The sequence below is a fragment of the Nicotiana sylvestris genome, chromosome 2 (genome assembly GCF_000393655.2).
Source record: "Nicotiana sylvestris chromosome 2, ASM39365v2, whole genome shotgun sequence".
In the NCBI taxonomy this organism is placed as follows: Eukaryota; Viridiplantae; Streptophyta; class Magnoliopsida; order Solanales; family Solanaceae; genus Nicotiana; species Nicotiana sylvestris.
In genome coordinates, this window is record NC_091058.1 from 118,898,359 (window position 1) to 118,921,948 (window position 23,590).

General features: G+C 40.3%; 1 protein-coding gene across 1 annotated transcript; it reads left to right on the forward strand.

Annotated features, from left to right (window-relative positions):
• The first annotated feature begins 2,792 nt into the window (after positions 1-2,792).
• Positions 2,793-4,691, forward strand: LOC138885477 (uncharacterized). The gene is made up of 2 exons (XM_070166430.1): positions 2,793-3,685; positions 4,070-4,691. The coding sequence occupies exons 1-2, from the start codon at positions 2,793-2,795 to the stop codon at positions 4,689-4,691; spliced, it is 1,515 nt and encodes a 504-aa protein (XP_070022531.1).
• The last annotated feature ends 18,899 nt before the right edge of the window (positions 4,692-23,590 follow it).

The window sequence follows — 23,590 nt, forward strand, 5'->3', positions numbered from 1 at the left end:
CAAGCATAAGACTACACCACACTAAGGCTCATAAGCCACTGAATACTCTCTTAAATATCCCCAAAAACATCACATTCAAAATACATACCCTGAAAAGACTTCCTGCAAATCCAAAGCCATTACCTTCACCTTCCTAATACTGATATACAAAATCCCATAATTGATATAAAAATACCACAAGTCTTGATACCATCTAATGTAAACCCCCATTCCTAGCCAAATATACATCCTGAAGATCTCCAATTACCACATGTAAATCTTGAATCCTTCAAAACCATTCTCAGGAGTCATCCACTCTACTCAGGTTTCAATTAGACTGATCAAATGAACCGAACGACCTGTACCCCATTAGAACAGCAACACGTATGGAAGAAACCCATCCTTCTAAGCAGTCGAGTAATCCCTTACTCCATACATATTACATCCCTTACAATAATAACTAATCCATCCAAGGTTTCTCATATACCCATAAGCATAACTGTAATACCCCCAATATTTTAAATGAGGTCATATGGGGTATTTAGTAAATAATTTAAGTTTTCTTTTAAAAAAAAAGAAAGAAAGAGAAAATTAGCTAACTAAAAAAAAAGAAAAAAGAAAAAAGATAAGCATTTAAACCAAAGGGCCAAAGCCCATTGGTACATCTGCCAATAAAAGGTGAAAAGGGTTAGAAGCAAATTGCTTCTGAAGGAAACGAAGCAGAAAGCTTCGAAACAGCGTAAAAATGAAAAGAAAAAGAGCAGAGGAAGAAAGAAGGAAAAGAGAAAAGAAGGAGGAAGAAGTGGGTGCAGCGTATTGGAGCCATAACTATAACTGTTGTGGAATCTTAAGCACAAATTGTCTCTTATGGGTATTACTTGAACTTTTTCTTCTGGTGGATTTTAATTTCGATTCTCTTGATTGGAAGATTCTACAGAGTAATAGAAATTACACTAGTTCATTCACACAATTGCGAATTTTCTTCCTAAAGAACCAATAGAACTTTATGAAATTTGGAGTAATAAGTTATATGAATAGGTTGGAGTTGATAAATTAGTAATTACTCATATGAGAGTAAATAGAAATCCACAAATTAAGATCCAAACATGAACCCCGATGATTGGGTATTCTAAATTAGCTATGAATTAGCCTAAACAAAGAAATTAACATGAGATTGATATTATGTAATTATAGATTAATTGGAGGAATTTGTACGAATTGCTCGAGGTGAAGCATTTGGTATTTCGTCACGAGTACAGTGAGTAGTAATCTTACCGTAATTTGTGTTTTCATAACTTGCATGATTTACACATGATTTTTAATATGAATATGTTACCAATTATTTTGAGTTGCATGTGGGACAAGTCTTTTACTCGATATGATACCGAAATAGTTATTTGAGATGAATACCGTGGTTTTAAATATTTTCGTTGTCACTAGATCTGTTTGACTGTTGATTGAATTTACTGTTATCGAAAGAAAATTATATGATTTGATAAGAACCGAAATGCCCTATATTGTTTTAGAATAGTTTCTACGAGTATATACGGATTACAGAGACAAGTATAAATGGGAGTAGACATTGAAGGATACCGTAGCTAACGGCGGGTTCGTTAGAACTGGTGAACCTTATAATTACAAATTATCGTTATAGCCCTCGCTAGTGGGAAGGTAGAACTAGCATACCGTTACCAATTTTCCTCTAGTAGGAACTACCGTTATATATGACTTCTTGCAAAGAAATCCACAGTTATACCGATTACATGATCCGTTCATTGAAACCTCCTAAAATGTGAATACTGATATTATACAGTGGTTACCGAGCTTATTACTGAATGATTAATTATGTTTTACTACAAGAAAAGCGTGATGAGACGGAAAATTTATTTATTGTTTCTGAAAGGGCATTTTTACGTTATTTTCTCTTTGAATTACTAGCATGCTTCTAACTTGTCCCCAAACCAAAACGGTTATGGTTAAGAGTTATTACTCACTGAGCTAGCGACTCATTCCCCGCTAATTTTTTTTACAGAGACAACAGCTGACGCAGGCGAGGATCTCGTTAATTAGAGTGCACAGGTTGAGAATTCTTGGTGAGCCTCGCACTTGTTCGCGTGGACAGAGATTTTATTTATTGTTATGGTCTTTTCATTGAACTCTTAGAGTCGCTCCATAGTCACTATTTTAGTGTCATGAGTATTCTTTTGTTATTATAGTCTTATGTTGAGTATTGTTCTCTTTTATCAAAGTTGGAGATAAATTAGTATTTCTAGTGGTTAGTTGGTGATTTAGTTATGGTGGAGACTTGTATTGGTTAATTGACAAGATGTCAATTGTTGAATTACTATTAGGATGTTTGGTTGCTGATTTGAGATGGGGAAAAAATTTGGGATAGTCCAAAAACAGGGGAAACTCTGTCCGATTTTCTGTAAAATTACCAATGAGGCTTACTTGGGAGCACATGCTCCTAAGCGTCGGTCACAATCCTAAATTGGGTCGTGATAAAGTTCGTATCAAAGCTTAGGCTTTAAGTCCCGAGACATGGAGCAATATTTAGTAAAGTCTTGTTCATGGGTATGTAGGCGCCCATACTTATGATCTCGAGGCTACTGAACATTTAGGAATGTTTTCCCTTCTTTCATTCTTTGATCGTACGTTGAGATAACTTGAGATTGACTTTCGAATATTTCCTTCTCAGATGGCTAGGACACGCACACCCTCATCTTCTGGACGTGGTGCTACCCGGGATGGCGGTCAAGTTGGGGGTTCATAAAACTAGAAGACAGACTGCTCCTCAACCCCAAATTGGGAACATGGGTCAAAACCAAGCTATTATGCCAGATCAAGTGCAAGGGCAGGGAGTTCAGAACGCTCCACCACCAGTGTCAACTATTGTACCTATTGTTGCCTTACCTGCAGATGCAGTGGAAAGGTTATTGAATGTGCTAGAGGCATTGGTGCCTACTCCGGGCGGAAGTTTAGCTCCTCAGGCTACTTTACAGACACAAGCACCTACACAGACTCAGCCTTTCGGGAATAAGGAAGTATCCCTACACGAGTTCCTGAAATTGAAATCACCAAAATTCACAGGTTCCAATAGTTCAGCAGATCCTCAAGGTTTCTTGGATGGGACACTCAAGGCATTACGTGCTCTTGGATGTTCTAGTGAGAGAGCCGTGGAGCTCGCAGCATACAGACTAGAGGATATGGCCAACACATGGTATGAAACTGTATTGCTAAGAAGGCCAGTAGGAGCAGCACCACTGACATGGGACGAGTTCACTAAATTGTTCAAGAATCATTTTCTTCTAGACAATCTGATGCAACAACATGCTAGAGACTTTGAGAGATTGGTTCAGACTCCTGATATGGATGTGTCAACATATAATACTAAGTTCTGTAAGCTGGCTATATATGCTCCTCACTTAGTGCCTGCCGAAGAAGCTCGAGTTCAGAGGTTTGTTGATGGATTGGTTTGTCGTCTATACACTGCAGTAGCCCCACAGATGAAGACTTTATCCTACTCTGATGTAGTCGACCTTGCTAGAAAGATTGAAAACAAGGGACGTGAGGATCGTGTAGCTAGTGATTTATGTAAGAAGGACAAGATAGGAGGGGCCTTCAGTGGTGGTTTTAGTGAAAATAGAAGAGCGGGAAATCAGGGACAACAACAACAACAACAGTGTTCTCAGACAGGGACACACATGTCTTCATAGTCCACATACAGACCACCTTACAGACAGGGTAATAGGGGACCTTTATCTTCTGGACATCATAATTCTGGGCAGATATATGCCACTCCTCCAGTCTGCCAGACTTGTGGTAGATCACATTTGGGCCAATGTCGTGTTCTAACTAGAGAGTGCTTTCGGTGTGGCTAGTTGGGACATCCCTTGAGGGATTGCCCTCAGCCTCCGAGAAATTTCAACCAGGCTTCTATTCAGTCAGCTGCACCGACTCAGACTACTCATAATACTTCAGGTGCTACAGGTACAGGAAATAGAGGTCGAGGTGTTTGAGACCGTACTAATGTGAATCAAGGACAAGGCAATGCTACAAGAGGTCAGGCGAGATTTTTTGCATTTACTAGACAGGATGCTCAGGCCTCGAATGCAGTGGTTACAGGTATTCTTTCTGTCTGTTCATTTGATGCACTTGCGTTGATTGATCTGGGATCTACCCACTCCTATGTGTCCTCGTACTTTGCCTTGAGATTTAGTAGACAGCCCGAGCTATTGAATGATCCTTTTCTAGTTGCTACTCTTGTTGGAGAGTCTCTATTAGCTGAATACGTGTATCATGCTTGTCAGATTTGGGTCGAGGGTAGAGATACCCTAGCTGACCTTATTGTACTTGATATGATTGACTTTGACATGCTGATGGGAATGGATTGGCTATATTCTTGCTATGCTATAGTCGATTGTCATGCAAAGATAGTTAAGTTTGAGATACCAAATGAACCCAGTTTTATTCTAAGAGGGAGTCAGGTTCTAGAGACTTGCAAAATTGTATCTTTTATGAAGGCTCAACGACTTCTGAAGAAAGGTTGCTTGTGTCTCTTAGCTATTGTAAATGACACAAGAAAGGAAACAGTTAGTATAGAAAATGTACCCATAGTGAGAGAATTTTCTGATGTATTTCCTAAGGATTTACCAGGATTGCCTCCAGTACGAGAAATAGACTTCGATATTGATTTGCTACCTGACACATAGCCCATATCGATACCCCCATATTGAATGACACTAGCAGAGTTGAGAGAGCTAAAGCAACAGTTACAAGATTTGTTAGATAAGGGTTTTATTAGACCTAGTGTATCACCATGGGGTGCACCAGTACTGTTCGTAAAGAAGAAAGATGGATCCATGAGAATGTGTATTGACTACAGGCAGTTGAACAAGATAACAATACGCAATAAATATCCTTTGCCTCGTATAGATGACATGTTTGACCAGTTACAAGGATCTTTCCACTTTTCAAAGATTGAACTCTGTTCTGATTATCATCAACTTAGAATCAAAGATGAAGATATTTCTAAGACTGCTTTCAGAACTCGATACGGGCACTATGAGTTTCTTGTGATGCCTTTCGGACTGACAAATGCTCCAGCTGCATTCATGGATTTAATGAATAGAGTGTTCAAGCCGTTTTTGGATAGCTTTGTAATAGTATTTATTGATAATATCCTGATATATTCTCGTAGCCAAGGAGAACACTAGAATCATCTCAGGACTGTGTTGCAGACATTGCGAGAACATCGGCTTTATGCTAAGTTCTCGAAGTGTGGATTCTGGCTAAAGTCGGTATCATTTCTAGGACATGTTATATCTTAAGATGGAATTATAGTAGATCCTAAGAAGACCGAAGCTATGTAGAAATGGCCCAGACCTACTTCTCCTACAGAGATACGTAGCTTTTTAGGCTTAGTAGGCTATTACAGGCGTTTTGTGCAGGATTTCTCCAGAATAGCATCGCCGCTGACCAAGCTAACACAGAAAAATGCAAAGTTTTAGTGGACGGAGGAATGTGGGCAAAGCTTTCAGAAACTCAAAATGTGTCTGACAATTGCACCAATATTAGCCTTACCATCAGGTTCTGGAGGATTTACAGTATTCTGTGATGCCTCGAGGGTGGGATTAGGATGTGTTCTCATGCAAAATGGTCGTGTTGTAGCTTATGCTTCGAGACAATTGAAAAAGCACGAGAAAAACCATCCTACACATGATTTAGAGATGGCTGCAGTGGTATTTGCTCTAAAGATTTGGAGGCATTATCTATACGGCGAAACTTGTGAGATTTATACTGACCATAAAAGTCTGAAGTATATATTTCAGCAAAGAGATTTAAATCTTCGGCAGCGTCGTTGGATGGAACTACTCAAAGACTATGATTGTTCTATTTTGTATCATCCTGGAAAAGTCAATGTGGTGGTTGATGCATTGAGTAGAAAATCAATGGGGAGTTTGGCACATATAGCCCCTACAAGGAGACTTTTAGCTAAAGATATTCAGAGACTAGAAGATACAGGTATCAGATTTTGTGTCAGAAATTCAGAGGCATTGTTGGCTTGTGCTCAGGCTAAGTCTTCATTTGTTGAGCGCATTAAGGCCACCCAATATGAGGATGAACGATTATGTAAATACAGAGATAAGGTCCTAGATGGCAAAAGCAAGGATATGACTGTTGAAAGTGATGGTGTTCTTCGAATGTGTGAGAGGCTATGTGTAGCATACGTAGATGGGTTGAGACATGCTATTCTTAAAGAAGCTCACAACACTAAATACACCATACATCCTGGATCCACAAAAATGTACCATGACCTAAAGCAATTTTATTGGTGGGAAGGTAGGAAGAAAGATGTGGCTAACTTTGTTTCTAGTTGTTTGACTTGTCAGCAGGTCAAGGCTGAGCATCAGCGACCCGCAGGATTACTACAACAAATTGAGATTCCAGAGTGGAAATGGGAAGGAATTACTATGGATTTTGTCACTGGGCTACCACGAACCCTTAGAGGTTATGACTCGGTATGGGTGATTGTAGATCGGCTGACGAAATTAGCACACTTTTTGCCGGTGAAGACTACATATGGTGGAGTCAGGTATGCACAGATATTTATGAACGAAATTGTCCGACTTCACGGAGTTCCAGTATTCATCATCTCTGATAGAGGATCACAGTTCACTTCACGCTTTTGGAAATCTTTTCAAGAAGCATTGGGTACACGAGTAGATCTTAGTACTGCATTTCATCAACAGACAGACGGGCAGTCTGAACGTACTATTCAGATCTTGGAGGATATGTTGAGAGCTTGCATTCTTGAGTTTGGAGGTAGTTGGGACACTTATCTACCATTAGCTTAATTTTCTTACAACAATAGCTTCCAGTCCAGTATTCAAATGGCACCGTACGAAGCATTGTATGGTAGAAGGTGTCGTTCTCCTATCGGATGGTTTGAAGCTGGTGAGACTAACTTATTGGGACCCGACCTAGTACAAAAAGCTATGGACAAGGTCCAATTGATCATATAGAGATTGCTTGCAGCTCAAAGCAGACAAAAGTCTTATGCTGATAAGAGAAGAAGAGATTTAGTGTTCACAATTGGAGACAAAGTGTTCCTACGAGTCTCCCCTATGAAAGGTGTAATGCGGTTTGGGAAAAGAGTCAAGTTGAGCCACAGGTTTATAGGACCGTATGAGATAGTAGACCGAGTGGGAGCGGTGGCTTATCTTTTGGCACTTCCTCCTGAGTTATGTTATTCATCCAGTGTTTCATGTCTCAATACTAAGAAAATGTATATCAGACTCATCTCAGGTGATTGAAGCACCGACAATACCGCTCGATGAAAAGATGTCTTACGAGGAGGAGCCGATGGTAATTGTTGATAGGCAAGTAAGAAAGCTACGGTCAAAAGAAATTGTGTTCGTTAAAGTTTTATGGAGAAATCATACCGTTGAAGAAGCTACTTGGGAGGTAGAAAAAGATATGCAAGTGAAATATCCCCATTTGTTTCAGTTTAGAGGTACGTACTTGAGTTAAATTCGGGGACCGAATTTCATAAGGTGGGGAGAGTGTAATACCCCAATGTTTTAAATGAGGTCAAATGGGGTATTTAGTAAATAATTTAAGTTTTCTTTTAAAAAAAAGAAAGAAAGAGAAAATCAGCTAACTATAAAAATAAAATAAAAAAGAAAAAAGATAAGCATTTAAACCAAAGGGCCAAAGCCCATTGGCACATCTGCTAATAAAAGGTGAAAAGGGTTAGAAGCAAATTGCTTCTGAAGGAAACGAAGCAGAAAGCTTCAAAACAGCGTAAAAACGAAAAGAAAAAGAGCAGAGGAAGAAAGAAGGAAACGAGAAAAGAAGGAGGAAAAAGTGGGTGCAACGTATTGGAGCCATATCTATAACTGTTGAGGAATCTTAAGCACAAATTGTCTCTTACGGGTATTACTTGAACTTTTTCTTCTGGTGGATTTTAATTTTGATTCTCTTGATTGGAAGATTCTACAGAGTAATAGAAATTACACTAGTTCATTCACACAATTGAGAATTTTCTTCCTAAAGAACCAATAGAACTTTATGAAATTTGGAGTAATAAATTATATGAATAGGTTGGAGTTGATAAATTAGTAATTACTCATATAAGGGTAAATAGAAATCCACAAATTAGGATCCAAACATGAACCCCGATGATTGGGTATTCTAAATTAGCTATGAATTAGCCTAAAGAAGGAAATTAACATGAGATTGATATTATATAATTATAGATTGATTGGAGGAATTTGTACGAATTGCTCGAGGTGAAGCATTTGGTATTTCGGCATGAGTACAGTGAGTAGTAATCTTACCGCAATTTGTGTTTTCATAACTTGCATGATTTACACATGATTTTTAATATGAATATGTTACCGATTATTTTGAGTTGCATATGTGACAAGTCTTTTAATCGATATGATACCGAAATAATTATTTGAAATAAATACCGTGGTTTTAAATATTTTCGTTGTCACTAGATCTGTTTGACTGTTGCTTGAATTTACTGTTATCGAAAGAACATTATATGATTTGATAAAAACCGAAATGCCCTATATTGTTTTAGAATAGTTTCTACGAGTATATACGGATTACAGAGACAAGTATAAATGGGAGTAGACATTGAAGGATCCCGTAGCTAACGGCGGGTTCGTTAGACCTGGTGCACCTTGTAATTACAAATTACCGTTATAGCCCTCGCTAGTGGGAAGGTAGAACTAGCATACTGTTATCGATTTCCCTCGAGTAGGGACTACCGTTATATATAACTTCTTGCAAAGAAGTCCACAGTTATACCGATTACATGATCCATTCATTGAAACCTCCTAAAATGTGAATACTGATATTATACAGTGGTTACCGAGCTTATTACTGAATGGTTAATTATGTTTTACTACAAGAAAAGCGTGATGAGACTGAAAATTTATTTATTGTTTCTAAAAAACGTTATTTTCTCTTTGAAATACTAGCATGCTTCTAACTTGTCTCCAAATTAAAACGGTTGTGGTTAAGCGTTATTACTCACTGAGCTAGCGACTCATTCCCCGCTAATTTTTTTTACAGAGACAACAGCTGACACAGGCGAGGATCTCGTTAATTAGAGCGCGCAGGTTGAGAATTCTTGGTGAGCCTCGCACTTGTTCGCGTGGGCAGAGATTTTATTTATTGTTATGGTCTTTTCATTGAACTCTTAGAGTTGCTCCATAGTCACTATTTTAGTGTCATGAGTATTCTTTTGTTATTATAGTCTTATGTAGAGTATTGTTCTCATTTATCAAAGTTGGAGATAAATTAGTATTTCTAGTGGTTAGTTGGTGATTTAGTTATGGTGGAGACTTATATTGGTTAATTGACAAGTTGTCAATTGTTGAATTGCTATTAGGATGTTTGGTTGCAGATTTGTGACAGGGAAAAAATTTGGGATAGTCCAAAAACAGGGGAAACTCTGTCCGATTTTCTGTAAAATTACCGATGAGGCTTACTTGGGAGCACTTGCTCCTAAGCTCCGGTCACAATCCTAAATTGTGTCGTGACAATAACACAACCTTTATTAAAAATATTTCTTTAATCGAGTCATCCTCGACCTCAACCTCTGTAAGCCACACTGGTTCACTAATATACCTCAAACTGAAACTAATACAACACATAATCGTGCAATCAACTAATCAATAGCATACTCCCCTACTTGGCTCAAAGCCATAGGTCAAAACACACAAGACTCACAATACCCATACTCTACTACTGCCATAATACCATGGTGAGATTAAACTAAATCTTTCATAAGCTCATGCAACACAAACCATTTAGTACTTCAAATCATCTACAAATCTCATATTCACCCTTGTAACAGTCATGCCCACTCTTATAAGCGTTCCAAACTCAAATTGTAACACACATATTTCACTAGTAAAAGAGGGATCCCAACAAACAACATAGGGATCACACAAACCTCAGAACACCCTGCAGGAGATAACTCACCTGCTTTGCCTCAAAATAACATCTCTTCATACCCTTCCACCGTCATAAACATCACGCTATCACTTAATCTTCCTGAGTCTGAACTCATATCACGACATAAAATCTACTTTACTCCCTAACTAAACAACATGAAAAGATCCTTCACACACCCATAACTCGGGGCTATACATCAAATCAAGATGGAAATCAAGCACCAAATAGTGCTTGCTATCCTCAAGCAGACCCTTCTCGTCACATTCCAATCATATGAACACATCTCGCAGTCACATCATACTCATCACATAGCCATCCGGTCCTCACTTCCACTAACAGGGACACTGCCGAACATATAAATCTAGAAGCACCTGCTCACACAATTAATGCCTCAATGCTCAAACTATAGGAAAAACCCGGCCTCAAGGCCTCCAGACTGGCCCAACATCAACATACAGAAATCACATCTCACCCTTCGATCAGGCAATCATAAGTCATCGATGCACAGCTAATATCAAGCGCTCATGCGCGCATACGGATGCTTGAAAGGAATTCAAAGAGTTACATTTCAAGCTGAATCAAGGACGCACGATCATAATTCAAGAATGTGGGATTTCCTAAAGGTTATGCAGCCTTCCGAGGATAAGTACAGATGTCTCTGTACTGATCCGCGAGACTCTACTAAACCTGCTCATGACTCGTGAGACGTATGTAGCCTAGGCTATGATACCAACTTGTCACGACCCTAAAACTGACCCGATCGTGATGGCGCCGATCATGAAACTAGGCCAGCTGACACAAACTCAAACCAACCAGAAAATCATAAGAAGTCATTTTTAAGCCATTAATTAACCAAAATTCCTTACTATAAGTTAAAATAAGCAGTGTGGAATGAATACACAAGCCCGACATCAGGGTGTTACAAGTCATAAGCATCTACTACCACTGTTCTGATGACATCAAGGCCAACACTGCCAGGAAAATCACAAAACAATACACTAAGGAAGAATAAAGTAGGGAGAAAGTAGGGTCGCGATCACCAGACAACTACCTTGCTAACCCCGATGAACCTGCGATTGAGTGATCAACACCCGCCACCGAGTTCAGAAATACCTAAATCTGGACACAAGGTGCAGGGAGTAATGTGAGTACACCAACTCATTAAGTAATAAAAGTAAATGAAGAATAAGTAGTAAGAAAACACTTAAACCATGTCATAACGCTACAACAAATACAGTACATTTCCAAAATAGTATAGAAATCATTTATTTCGTAAATCAAACTCAGTTTCAGCAAAAACCCTTTCCTTTTTTAAAACATCTTCCAATAGTTTCAAACGAGTGATAAAACAGTGAGTAAAAATGATAGAAACATAAACAACCTCTCGGGCAAAATATGTACCATAAACTGCCCATCTGGCATAATATCAAAAGAACCAGCCCCTCGCGCTACCTCATAATCACTCGTAATTAACTCCTCGGGAATAACATGAATCAAGAACTTCCCCTCGGGCAAAACATGGATCAAGAACAGCCCCTCGGGCAACAATTGGAAACAACAACAGCCCCCGAGATACATCACATCTTGTACATTGGGTACCCGCGCTCACTGGGGGTGTTTAGACTCTGGAGGGGCTCTTACAGCCCAAGTGTTATAACAAGCCATCTTGTGGCATAATCAATCGGGCACTCGGCCTCACATAACAACAATCCACCTTGTGGCATAAAACAATCAGGTCTCGGCCTTACAATATCATGAATCAGTAACAACCTACTGCGGTGTGCAACCCAATCCAATAATATCCTCACAACACAGTCCCTTGGCCTCACTCAATCAAATACGTAACTTAATAGTCGTATGGGATGGACCAAGTCATAATCCCCAATGGTGCATGACCCCACGCTCGTCATCTAGCGTGTACATCACCTCAAAGTAGCACAACGATGTGAAATCCGGGGTTTCATACCCTTAGAACAACATTTACAATTATTACTTATCTCAATCCGGTCCTAACTCTAGCCCGTGATGCTCTTGCCTTTCGAATCGACCTCCAAATGCTCCGAATCTAACCAAAACCAGACTCATACCATTAATACGCGCTAAAGGAACAAAGAACAAGCAAAAATAATCAAATTAAACTCAAAAATCCCGAAATTGGCTCAAACCCGACCCCTGGGCCCACGTCTCAGAATCCGATAAAAATTATAAAACTGGAAAATCCATTTGCTAACGAGTCCACCCATATCAAATTTACAAATATCCGACATCAAATGGCCATCCAAAACCCCAAAATCAACTCTCCAAATTTTCTTCTATTTTCCCCAATTTTTACCCCAAATTCCAAAATTAAATGATAAAACCAAGACATAATCATGGAATTTAACCAAATTTAAGTGAAGAACACCTACCCCAATCAATTATCTGAAAATCCCCTCCAAAATCGCCTCCTCCCGATCTCTCTAATGAAATTTGAGATTATGGACCAAAACTCTCATTTTTTAACTTAAACATTCTGCCCAGTTATTTCCTTCATCGCAATCGCGGAATTTGCCTTGCGATCGCGAAGCACAAAAATGGATTGCCCCTCAACTTTCCTTATGCGATCATAGAAACACATACGCGATCGCGAATAACAAACTCATCAACCATCGCGAACAGGACCTTCACTACGCGATCGCATAGAGAAATTCCTTCACCTTACGACTGCTCCAAATCCTTCTTCGTGAATGCGACCTCAGCCACGCGTTCGCGTTAGCCAATTCAACATACCTTTGTGATCGTAGACCCCAATTGGCGATCGCATAGAAAAATTTTCCTCAGCTGCCCTCAACAGACCTATGCGATCGTGGCCCCTCTCTTGTGATCGCGTATAAGGAAACCAGCAGAAGAAAAATACAGCAGTAACAACAGTCTCTTCAAAGCCAAACATACTCCGATAACCACCCGAAACACATCCGGAGCCCTCGGGACCTCAACCAAACATGCCAACACATCCCATAACATCATTCAAACTTAGTGGAACCTTTGAATCACTCAAAACAACATCAAAACACCAAATCAACCTCGGATTCAAGCTTAAGAACATCTAAATTTCCAAATTCCACAAACAACGCCGAAACTTATCAAACCTCATTTGAATGACCTGAAATTTTGCACAGACTTTACAAATGACACTACGAACCTTCTCCAACTTCCATAATTCTATTCCAACCTCTATATCAAGATTTCCACTGCCAACCGGAAACTCCAAATTTCCAATTTTGCCAATTCAAGCCTAAATCTACCACGGACCTCCAAATCACATTCCGGACGCGCTCCCAAGTCAAAAATCACCTAACGAAGCTAACCAAATCATAAAAATTTAAATCTGAGATCAAATACTAAAAATTCAAAAATTAGTCAAACCTTTCAAATTTAAAGCTTCAAACTGAGAATTGTTCTTCCAAATCTATTCTAATAACCCTGAAAACCAAAACCGATGATTTACATAAGTCATAGTACATCATATGGGGCTAGTCATGCCCGAGAACTGGCGAGAGAATTGCAAATGCTCAAAATGACCAGTCGGGTCGTTACAGCTTGACACTTACGCAGTACATTGGGTCGGTTGTACTCATACTACACTCTACACTTCTTGTGTAGATTTGGGTACTGGTCCTAGCTATCTGTGAGGTTGATCAGCTCGGATTATCTTATTTAGAGACTCGAGGTGGATCTGTTGGTGTCTGCAGACCTTGAAGTCCCCTTCCTCTTTCCCTATATATTGTTCATTTCATTCGAGACAAGTGTACCTATTTCAGACTCTATTTGTAGAACCTCTAGAAGCTCGTGTACTTGTGACTCCAGATCCCAATTGTACTAGATATTTGGGTTATTATGCTACTTTGTACTTTATTTTTGTTTCATTTATGTTAATTGGTTAAATTTTTCAAAGTTTTTAAAATTGGCAAAAGAAATTTCTCTAACATAGGCTTACCCAGCGAGTGAAATGTTAGGCACCATCACGGTCCCGAAGGTGGGAATTCTGGGTCGTGACAAGTTGGTATCAGAGCACTAGGTTACTTAGGTCTCACGAGTCATGAGCAAGCTTAGTAAAGTCTGGAGGATCGATGTGGATACGTCTGTACTTATATTCCAGAGGCTATGAAGTTTAGGATAAACTTCACTTCTATTATTCTCTATCGTGCGATTTTATTCTATCATTAATAATTGAACTATTCTAATCTTGTTCTCTTGTAGATGGCGAGAACTCGTACTATATCTTTAACTGGACAACTGCCGGAGCCTCCAGTGGCATCTCCTACGAGGGGAAGAGGTCGAGGTCGAGGCACAGACAGAGCTCTGCCTTGAGCTCGAGCAATAACACCAGCAATGCAGCCTTAGGTGGATTTTGATGATGAGGTTCCGCCTCAGACTGTACCTGTTGGAACCACTTAGGTCTTGGAGGGATTCATCGTCACTCCAGTGCTTCAAGATGCTCTAGTTCGTCTGGTGGGCCTTATGAAAAGTGTGGCCCAGGCCGGTACATTTTTGATGGCACCAACCGTCTCCCAGGCTGGGGGAGGAGCACAAACTCTCTCTACTCACACTCTAGAGCAAATGGCTCCTAGTATCAGACTCCAGTAGTCCCGCCAGCTGGGGTAGTTCAGTTGGTTGTTGCAACACAGGTTGGTGATAGGCCCGCCATGTCTTCTGAGGGCTTATTTTGATCGAACAAGTTTACAAAGCTCTTCCCAATTGACTTAAGTAGTGCACCTTCTGAGGACCCACAGGATTATCTTGACTGCTGCCATAAGGTGCTGCAGAACATGGGGATAGTTGAGACCAATGGTGTCGATTTTGTTGTGTTTGAGGTGACGGGTTCCGCTAAGAGGTGGTGGAAAGATTATGTGTTGACCAGACCAGCTGGGGCACCTGCTCTTACTTGGACCAGTTCTCTCCGCTTTTTAGAGAAGTTCCTCCCTATCAGACTGAGAGAGGATTACCACAGGTAGTTTGAGCGTCTCCAGCAGGGCAGTATAATTGTTACTCAGTACGAAACCTATTTTGTGGATCTGGCCCGGCATGCTCTTATTTTACTTCCTACTGAGAGAGAGAGAGAGAGGGTGATGAGGTTTATTGATGGACTCACTCACCCTATCAGGATACAGATGGCTAAGGAGACTAGGGGTAAGATTTCCTTTCATGCGGTAGTTGATGTTGCTAGGCGGATCGAGATGGTTCTTGCACATAAGAGAGGGCATGGGTCTGATAAGAGACCTCATCATTTCGATGGGTTCAGTGGTGCCTCATTTGGAGGTAGGGGTACTTTTGGTAGAGGCCATCCTCCCTTATATGTATCATCTTGACCACCTATCCTACAGTGCACCACCAGCTCCTATTAGTGCACCTCCACTCCAGAGTTCTCAAAGTGGTTATTCAGGTTGACAAGGTCAGTTTCTGGATCAGCAGTCACAATAGCCGAGGTCTTGTTATACTTGTGGTGATCCGAGGCACATTGCTAGATTTTTCCCTCGAGCACCAGATAGCTCACAGTAGTAGGGTTCTAGTACCATGGTTCCAGCACGGTTGTTTCATTGCTTTCTTAGCTAGCTAGAGGTAAGGGTCTGGCAGCTAAAGGTGGAGGTCAGTCAGTTAGATGTGGAGGCTAGCCAGCTAGGTCCCGTCCTAGAGACGTCGTTTAGAGTGGATGGGCCTCGGCCTGATTTTATGCTTTTCTAGCTAGGCTTGAAGTTGAGTCATTTAACGCTATCGTCATAGGTATTATTCCGGTTTTCCATAGAGATGCTTCAGTTCTATTTGATCCGGGCTCTACTTATTCCTATGTGTCATCCTATTTTGTTTCATATCTGGTTGTGACTCGTGATTCTTTGAGTGCTCCTATGTATGTGTCCACACCTGTAGGAGATTTTATTATAGTAAATCGTGTCTATCATTCATGTGTGGTTATTATTGGGAGTCTTGAGACTAGCGTAGATCTTCTACTTCTAGATATGGTAGATTTTGATGTCATCTTGGGTATGGATTGGCTATCACCTTATCATGTTATATTGGATTGCCACGCCAAGATGGTGACCTTAGCCTTGCCAGGGTTGCCTAGATTAGAGTGGGGGGACTCTTGGACACTCTACTAGCAGGGTTATCTCTTATATGAAGGCTCGACGTATGGTCGAGAAGGGGTGTCTAGATTATTTGGCTTATGTCTGCTATTCTAGTGCGGAGGTTCCTTCCATGGATTCAGTACTAGTTGTTTGTGAGTTCCTAGAGGTATTTCCTACAGATCTGCTGGGGATTCCACCCAACAGAGATATTGACTTCTATATTGATTTAGCTCTGGGCACTCAGCCCATTTCTATTCCATCATACCGTATGGACCCTCTAGAGTTGAAAGAATTAAAGAAGCAGTTGCAAGATTTACTTGATAAGGGCTTTATTAGACCTAGTGTCTCGCCCTGGGGTGCACTTGTGTAGTTCATAAAGAAAAAGGACGGATCGATGAGGATGTGCATAGATTATCGACAGTTGAACAAAGTCACCATCAAGAACAAATATCCATTGCCGAGGATTGATGACTTATTTGATCAGCTTCAGGGTGCCAAAGTGTTTTCGAAGATTGATTTAAGGTCTGGCTACCATCAGTTAAATATTAGAAATCTGATGTCCCTAAGACAGTTTTTCGTACTAGGTATAGGAATTATGAATTTATAGTGATGCCACTTGGGATGATAAATGCCCCAGCAGCATTCATGTATTTGATGAATCAGGTGTTCAAGCCCTATCAGGATTCCTTTGTGATTGTATTTATTCATGATATCTTGATCAACTCCTGCAGTCGAGAGGAGCACGAGCAGCATCTTTAGATTGTACCTCACACTCTAAGAGATAGCTAATTATATGCCAAGTTCTCAAAGTGCGAGTTTTGGTTGGACTCAATCACTTTTTTGGGGAATGGCGTATCTATAGAGGGCATACAGGTGCATCCTAAGAAGATTGAGGCAATTCAGAACTGAACTAGACCCACTTCAGCTATGGAGAACCAAAGTTTCCTGGGTTTGGTGGGTTATTACTATCGGTTCATGGAGGGGTTTTCATCTATTGCAGCCCCACTAACCAGATTGACCCAAAAGGGTGTCCCGTTCAGATAGTCAGACGAGTATGAGTCGTGCTTTCAGAAGCTCAAGACTGCTTTAACTACGACGCCGGTGTTGGTGTTGCCCACATGTTCAGGATCTTACACGTTGTATTATGATGCATCTCGTATTGGGCTTAGTGGAGTATTGATGCAGGATGGCAGGATGATAGCATATGTGTCGCGGTAGTTGAAGCTTCATGAGAAGAATTACCCTGTTCATGACTTAGAGTTGGCAGCCATTATTCATGCGCTAAAGATTTGGAGGCACCATCTTTACGGTGTGCCGTGCAAGGTATTCTTCACGGATCATCAGAGTATACAGTATTTGTTCAAGAAGAAGTATGTCAACTTGAGGTATAAGAGGTGGTTGGAGTTGTTGAAAGATTATGATATCACCATTTTCTATCATCGGGGAAGGCTAATGTGGTGGTTGATGCCTTGAATAGAAAGGCAATGAGTATGGGAAGCCTTGCGTACATTCCAGTTAGTGAGAGCTTGCATCAGATGTTCAGACTTTGACCAATCAGTTCGTGACTTTAGACATTTCGGAGCCCAGTCGTGTTCAAGATTGCACATTTGCTCAGTCTTCCTTGTATGAGTGCATCAGAGAGTGGTAGTATGATGACCATTAATTGCTTGTCCTCGGGGACACAGTGCGGCACGGTAGTGCCAAACAGGTTACAGTTGGGGATGATGGGTTTTAAGGATGTAGGGTCGTATTTGTGTGCTTAGTGAAGATAGACTTCGTGAGTTGATTCTTGAGGAGGCCCACCGTTAGTAATATTTTATTCATCCGGGTTCTGTTAAGATGTATCAGGACTTGCGACGGCACTATTGGTGGAGAAGGATGAAGAAGTACATAGTTTCATATGTAGCTTGGTGTCTAAATTGTCAGCAAGTTAAGTACGAGCATCAGAGACCTGGTAGTTTTCTTCAGAAGTTAGAGATTGCTGAGTGGAAGTGGGAGCATATCACTATGGATTTTGTTGTTGGACTTCCACGGACTTAGAGGAAGTTCAACGCGGTATGGGTTATTATGGACAGGTTGACCAAGTCAATGCATTTCATTCCCGTGGTAGTTACCTATTCTTCAGAGCGGTTGGCTAAGATTTACATCCGTGAGATCGTCTGTCTTTGTAGTGTGCCAGTGTCTATTATTTCTAATTGAGGTACGCAGTTCACCTTGCACTTCTGGAAGGCAATACAGTGGGAGTTGGGTACAGATGTGGAGTTGAGCATAGCATTTTATCCCCAGATGCACGGACAGTCCGAGCGCACTATTTAGATAATGGAGGATATGCTTTGCGCTTGTCTTAGAGATTTCGGGGGAGTTCTTGGGGTCAGTTCTTTCCTGCTTAAGGATTTTGCCTATAACAACAGCTACAGTCGAGCATTCAGATGGCTCCCTGTGAGGCATTATGCGGGAGGCGCTGCCGTTCACCAGTTGGATGGTTTGAGCTGGGGGAGGCTCGGATGTTTGGTACAGATTTGGTACAAGATGCTTTGGATAAGGTCAAGATTATTCAGGATCGACTTCGCACAGCTCAGTCCAGGCAGAAGAGTTATGTTGACCATAGAGTTTGTGAAGTTGCATACATGGTTGGAGAGAGAGTATTGCTCTGAGTTTCACCCATGAATGGTGTGATGAGGTTTGGGAAGAAGGGCAAGTTGAGCCCTAGGTATATCATACTCTTTGATATTCTTCAGAGAGTGGGTGAGGTGGCCTACAAGCTCACATTGCCACCTGTTTGTCAGCAATTCATCCGGTGTTCCATGTGTTCATGCTTTGGAAGTATGACAGCAATCCTTCATATTTGTTAGATTTCAGCTTAGTCCAATTAGACAAGGATTTGACTTATAAGGAGGAGCCAGTGGCTATTTTAGCCCGGCAAGTCCGACAATTGAGGTCTAAGAGTTATCCTTCAGTTCGAGTGTAGTGGAGAGGTCAGTCAGTCGAGGAAGCTATTTTGGAGTCTGAGCTGGTTATGTGGAGTAGATATCCACACCTTTTCACCAGTCCAGGTACTTTTCTATGTCTATTCTAGGATGAGCGGTTATTTTAGAGGAGTAGAATGTGATGACTCCATAGGTCATCGAGAGTTTTAAATCTTAATTCTGTATTTTGAAACCTCAAATAACTTCTTTTAGCCTTCCTCGATTTATGTGCATAGTCCGCGCCTTTTTTCTGAGAGCCTTTATGTGAAAATTGATTAAAATGAGAATTCATGCCTAAAAATCCATTTGAGTTTACTTCGGTCAAAGTATTAAGCACCGGATCCATGTTTTGACTATCATACTGGGTCTGCATCGTGATTTGGGACTCGGGCGTATGCCCGGAATTGAATTCTAAGGTCCCTATCTCGAGTTATCGCAATTTGTTGAAAATTTGAAGTTTAAAGGTTAAAAGAATTTAAAGGTTTGACCAAAGTTTGACTTTTGTTGCTACGGGGTACGGATTTTAGTTTCGGAGCTTGGTATAGGTTCGTTACTATTTTTGTGACTTGTCTGGATAATTTGGTGCAAAACAGAAATAACTTGAGGTGATTTGGACGTCTGGTTGTTAAAATAGAAATTCTTAAGTTTTATTGGAAATTTCGTTTGATTTGGAGTTCGATTTGTAGTTCTAGGTGTTATTTTTGGTACTTTGATAGCGCGAGCGAGTTTGTATGAGGTTTTTGGACTTCTGTGCATATGTGGTTTGGAGCCGCGATGGATCGGGTGAGTTTCGGATAGCCTACAGACCATTTGAACTTAGAAATTTTTTGGTTTCTTGAGCTTCTGCTATATCAGGGTTCATGTGCTTCATAATCGCGAAGCCTTTCTCGCAACCACAAAGAGGAGTCTAGGACAGGGGACGATTTTTTTCATCGCGAATGCGATGGTTAGGTCGCAAACGCGGAGTGTTGGGGGTTTTACCCTTTGCAAACGCGACCAGCTTTTTGCGAAGGCATAGGGGTATGGGCCTAGGAGGGGGATAAGACCATTACTCTTTGTGAAAGCGACTCTGGGATCGCCAACGCGAGGGCAGGTAGGTGTAAGCCTTCACAAACATGAAGGGTAACTCGCGAACGTGTAGGCCAATGAGTTGTTGTGCTTCGCAATCGCGTCATGCCTTTTGCTAATGCGAAGAAGGCCTGGCGCCCAGTGATTTAAATGTTTCAAAAAATGAGATTTCTCCCATTTTTAATGAATTGTCTATTAGAGCTCGGCCTAGAGGCGATTTTGAAGGGAAAACTCAACACCAATTCATAAGTTTGTACACTTTAACTCATTTTCTTCCATTTCATAACCCATTAATTTCTATCCCTAATCTTTATTTTTCCATGGTAGAAAACTAGAGATTTAGGAAGAATTGGGGGTGGGGGGTTTGCAAATTAGGGATTTAGACCTCAATTTGAGGTCGGATTCTGAAACTGATTGCATAATTGAGCTTGGGGGTGAGTGGATAAATGGATTTTGGTCTGAATCTCGCGTATGACTAAGCGACCCCGGGGTTGACTTTTTTATATTTTTTGGGAAAGGTATAAAAATCCTATTTTTACGTATTGTAATTTATTTTCTTAACATTATTTGACGTTATCGAGTCGATTGTGGTTAGATACGAGCGGTTTAGAGACGAATTCTAGAGGAAAGGCCTCGGTAGAGCTCTGAGTTGACTGCAGAGTGAGGTAAGTGTCATGACCTAAAATCCACTAAGGGTCGCGATGGCGCCGGACACTATTGTCAGGCAAGCCAATACTAAATAACTAGTAGTTTCTCGTTTTACATATTTTTGATTTCACTTCTTTTATAAGTTTAAACAATAAGGAATAAATTTCCACTGAATAAATAATGATATCTTTAACAATTTCGAAATACTGACTACTTCTATAGACATCCCAGAACCCGGTGTCACAAGTGAATGAGTATTTATTAGGGAAGGAATAAAATACAATAATTGTCCGGAATACAAGTGGACAGAAATGAAAATACAGTACAATACTCTGAAGGAGAATCTGCTGGCTATGGTTGTCTCGATAAATGTAACTCACCTAAGTCTCTGTATCAACCATGTCACTAGCCACACATAAACCTGTGCAACAAAAATGTACAACAAGTGTAGTATGAGTACGAAAATAACATGTACCCAATGAGTATCCCGTCTAATCTAGAAGAAGTAGAGACGAGAGGTCGACTTCGACACTTACTAGTGGTCCAATAGTAATATATTATTAATGCGAGTAATCATGGAGTTATTAAGAACGACAGTAATTTCAAATAAGTCACGAACATGTAAAAGTTTCTTTTTATATTAAAAATCTCTGGATTCATAATCTATTAATTTCCAATTATCTCAAGCTAGGGAGGGCAAATATCAATATCGATAAATCTCAAGGCGAGCAATACAAGCATGCGCAAATCATGCCGAGGACGTATGGCCCGATCCAACAATATTTAAATTGCGCACTGCTAGATGGTCGAATGACGCGAACCATAGATGCATCTATTTAATCTACCGAGGCATTCGGCCCATTCCGAAATTAAACACACACAGATAGTCAACCAAGGAGTCAACATGGAACAATTATCCAAAGAAAGCCAATCCTCTTATAACAATTTAAGAAAATGAAGTTTAACCTTTTTAGAAATTCATTTACTAATTCGACGTGATTTAAGCAATTCAAATTGTCAATAAGATTACAAATATTCCAATTATAGCATGCTTTTGGGTCCTAGACTACCCAAACTCAAACATAACAGTAGCTACGCACGGACTTTCATAATTTTATGCATACGTAACCCCCACAAATAGGAGCACATAACCAATTATTTCACCTATGGGGATAATTCCCTCTTACAAGGTTAGAAAGGAGACTCACCTCGCTCCGAATTTCCATAACCGGCATTCCACGCCCTTCCGAAGACTCGAATCGATGCACAATGCTCCAAAACTAGCCAATAATTATGCAAATCCATTAATATATGTTCAATTAATAATTACAATCCAATTTATAGCAATTCCTAACCCCGATCTAAAAATTGACAAAATTGCCCTCGGGCCCACATGCTCGAACTCCGAAATATTTCGAAGATAAAGTTTACCCATGAACTCCCGAACTTAAATATATGATTTTCTCTTAATTTCATACCCAAAATCGCGGTCAAATTCCAAGAATACAAATTTTCTAGGTTTCCTTCAAAATCCCAAAATTTCTACTAATTTACATGATTTTCCATGTTAAGATCTAGATATAATCCAAGTAATTAACTTGCAATAGGTGAGAATCACTTACCTTGACATAGATGATGAAAATGGAGCTCCAAAATCGCTCCTAGGTCAGCTAACATAGAGGAAATGAGATGAAATGAGCCAAACACATCTCTTTACACTTATACACTGCCCAGGCGACTCTTCTTTACGTTTGCGAGACCCCCATTGCGTTCGCGAAGAAGAAAATTCCCAAAAACCATTTTCCAAACTCTTCTCAGACAGCCTCTAGTATAATGGCCATAAAGTTTTGTAAAAAACTCCAATTGACAAATGGTTTAATGTTTTGAAAACTACACACCAAGATCTATCACTTACATGTTTTTGTAATCCCATTTCCTTAAAGATTGTGACATACAAGCTGCCAAAGTTAGCCCTATGCAACACAAATTTCTTCTTTATCTTCCTGAATAGCCTGTAGTGTACCAGCCATAACTTTTGGTACACAAATCCAAATGCTAAATGGTTTACCTTTCTGCATACTAGACACAAAGGGCTACAACTTTCATTTTTGAATAATCTCCAAATTCTTTATAGATTGCGAGCTATGATCCTCCGAAGTCAGACCTATGCAACAGAGATTTCCTTCTTCGCGAACGCGAAGAACAGAGTCCCTGAAGCCAAACCCTTTTTCGTGAACGCGAGAGGATCCTTGCGAACGCGAAAAACAGCACCAGACACTAGCAACAGCTATTGCAAAGCAGCCCGAAATGATCTGAAACACACCCGAGACCCTCGAGGCCCCGTCCAATCACACAAAATAGTTAACATAACATGGACCTGCTCGAGGCCTCAAATCACATTAAACAACATCGAAATCATCAATCTCACCCCAATTCAAGTTTAATGAACTTTAGAACTTCAAACTTCTGCATTCGATGTTGAAACATATCAAATCACATCCGATTGATCTCAAATTTTGGATGCAAGTCACATTCAACATTACGGACCTACTCCAACTTCTAGAATTGGATTCTGACCCCGATATCAAAAATTCCACTTCCGGTCAAACTCCTCAAAAACTTTCAAATTTTTATTTTTAGCCAAATGACTCCAAAATGACCCACTAACCTCCGAATTCACTTCTGAACGCGCTTGTCACGACCCGACCGGTCGTCTTAAGAAATAATGTCCTAATCCCCTATTAACTGCTTTCCCAAAATTTATTTCTTCTAATGTGATTTGTCGGGATGTTCGGTTTTGAGTTTCGGGGAGTTTTGAGACACTTAGTCCCTAAATAAGAGCTTAAGTGT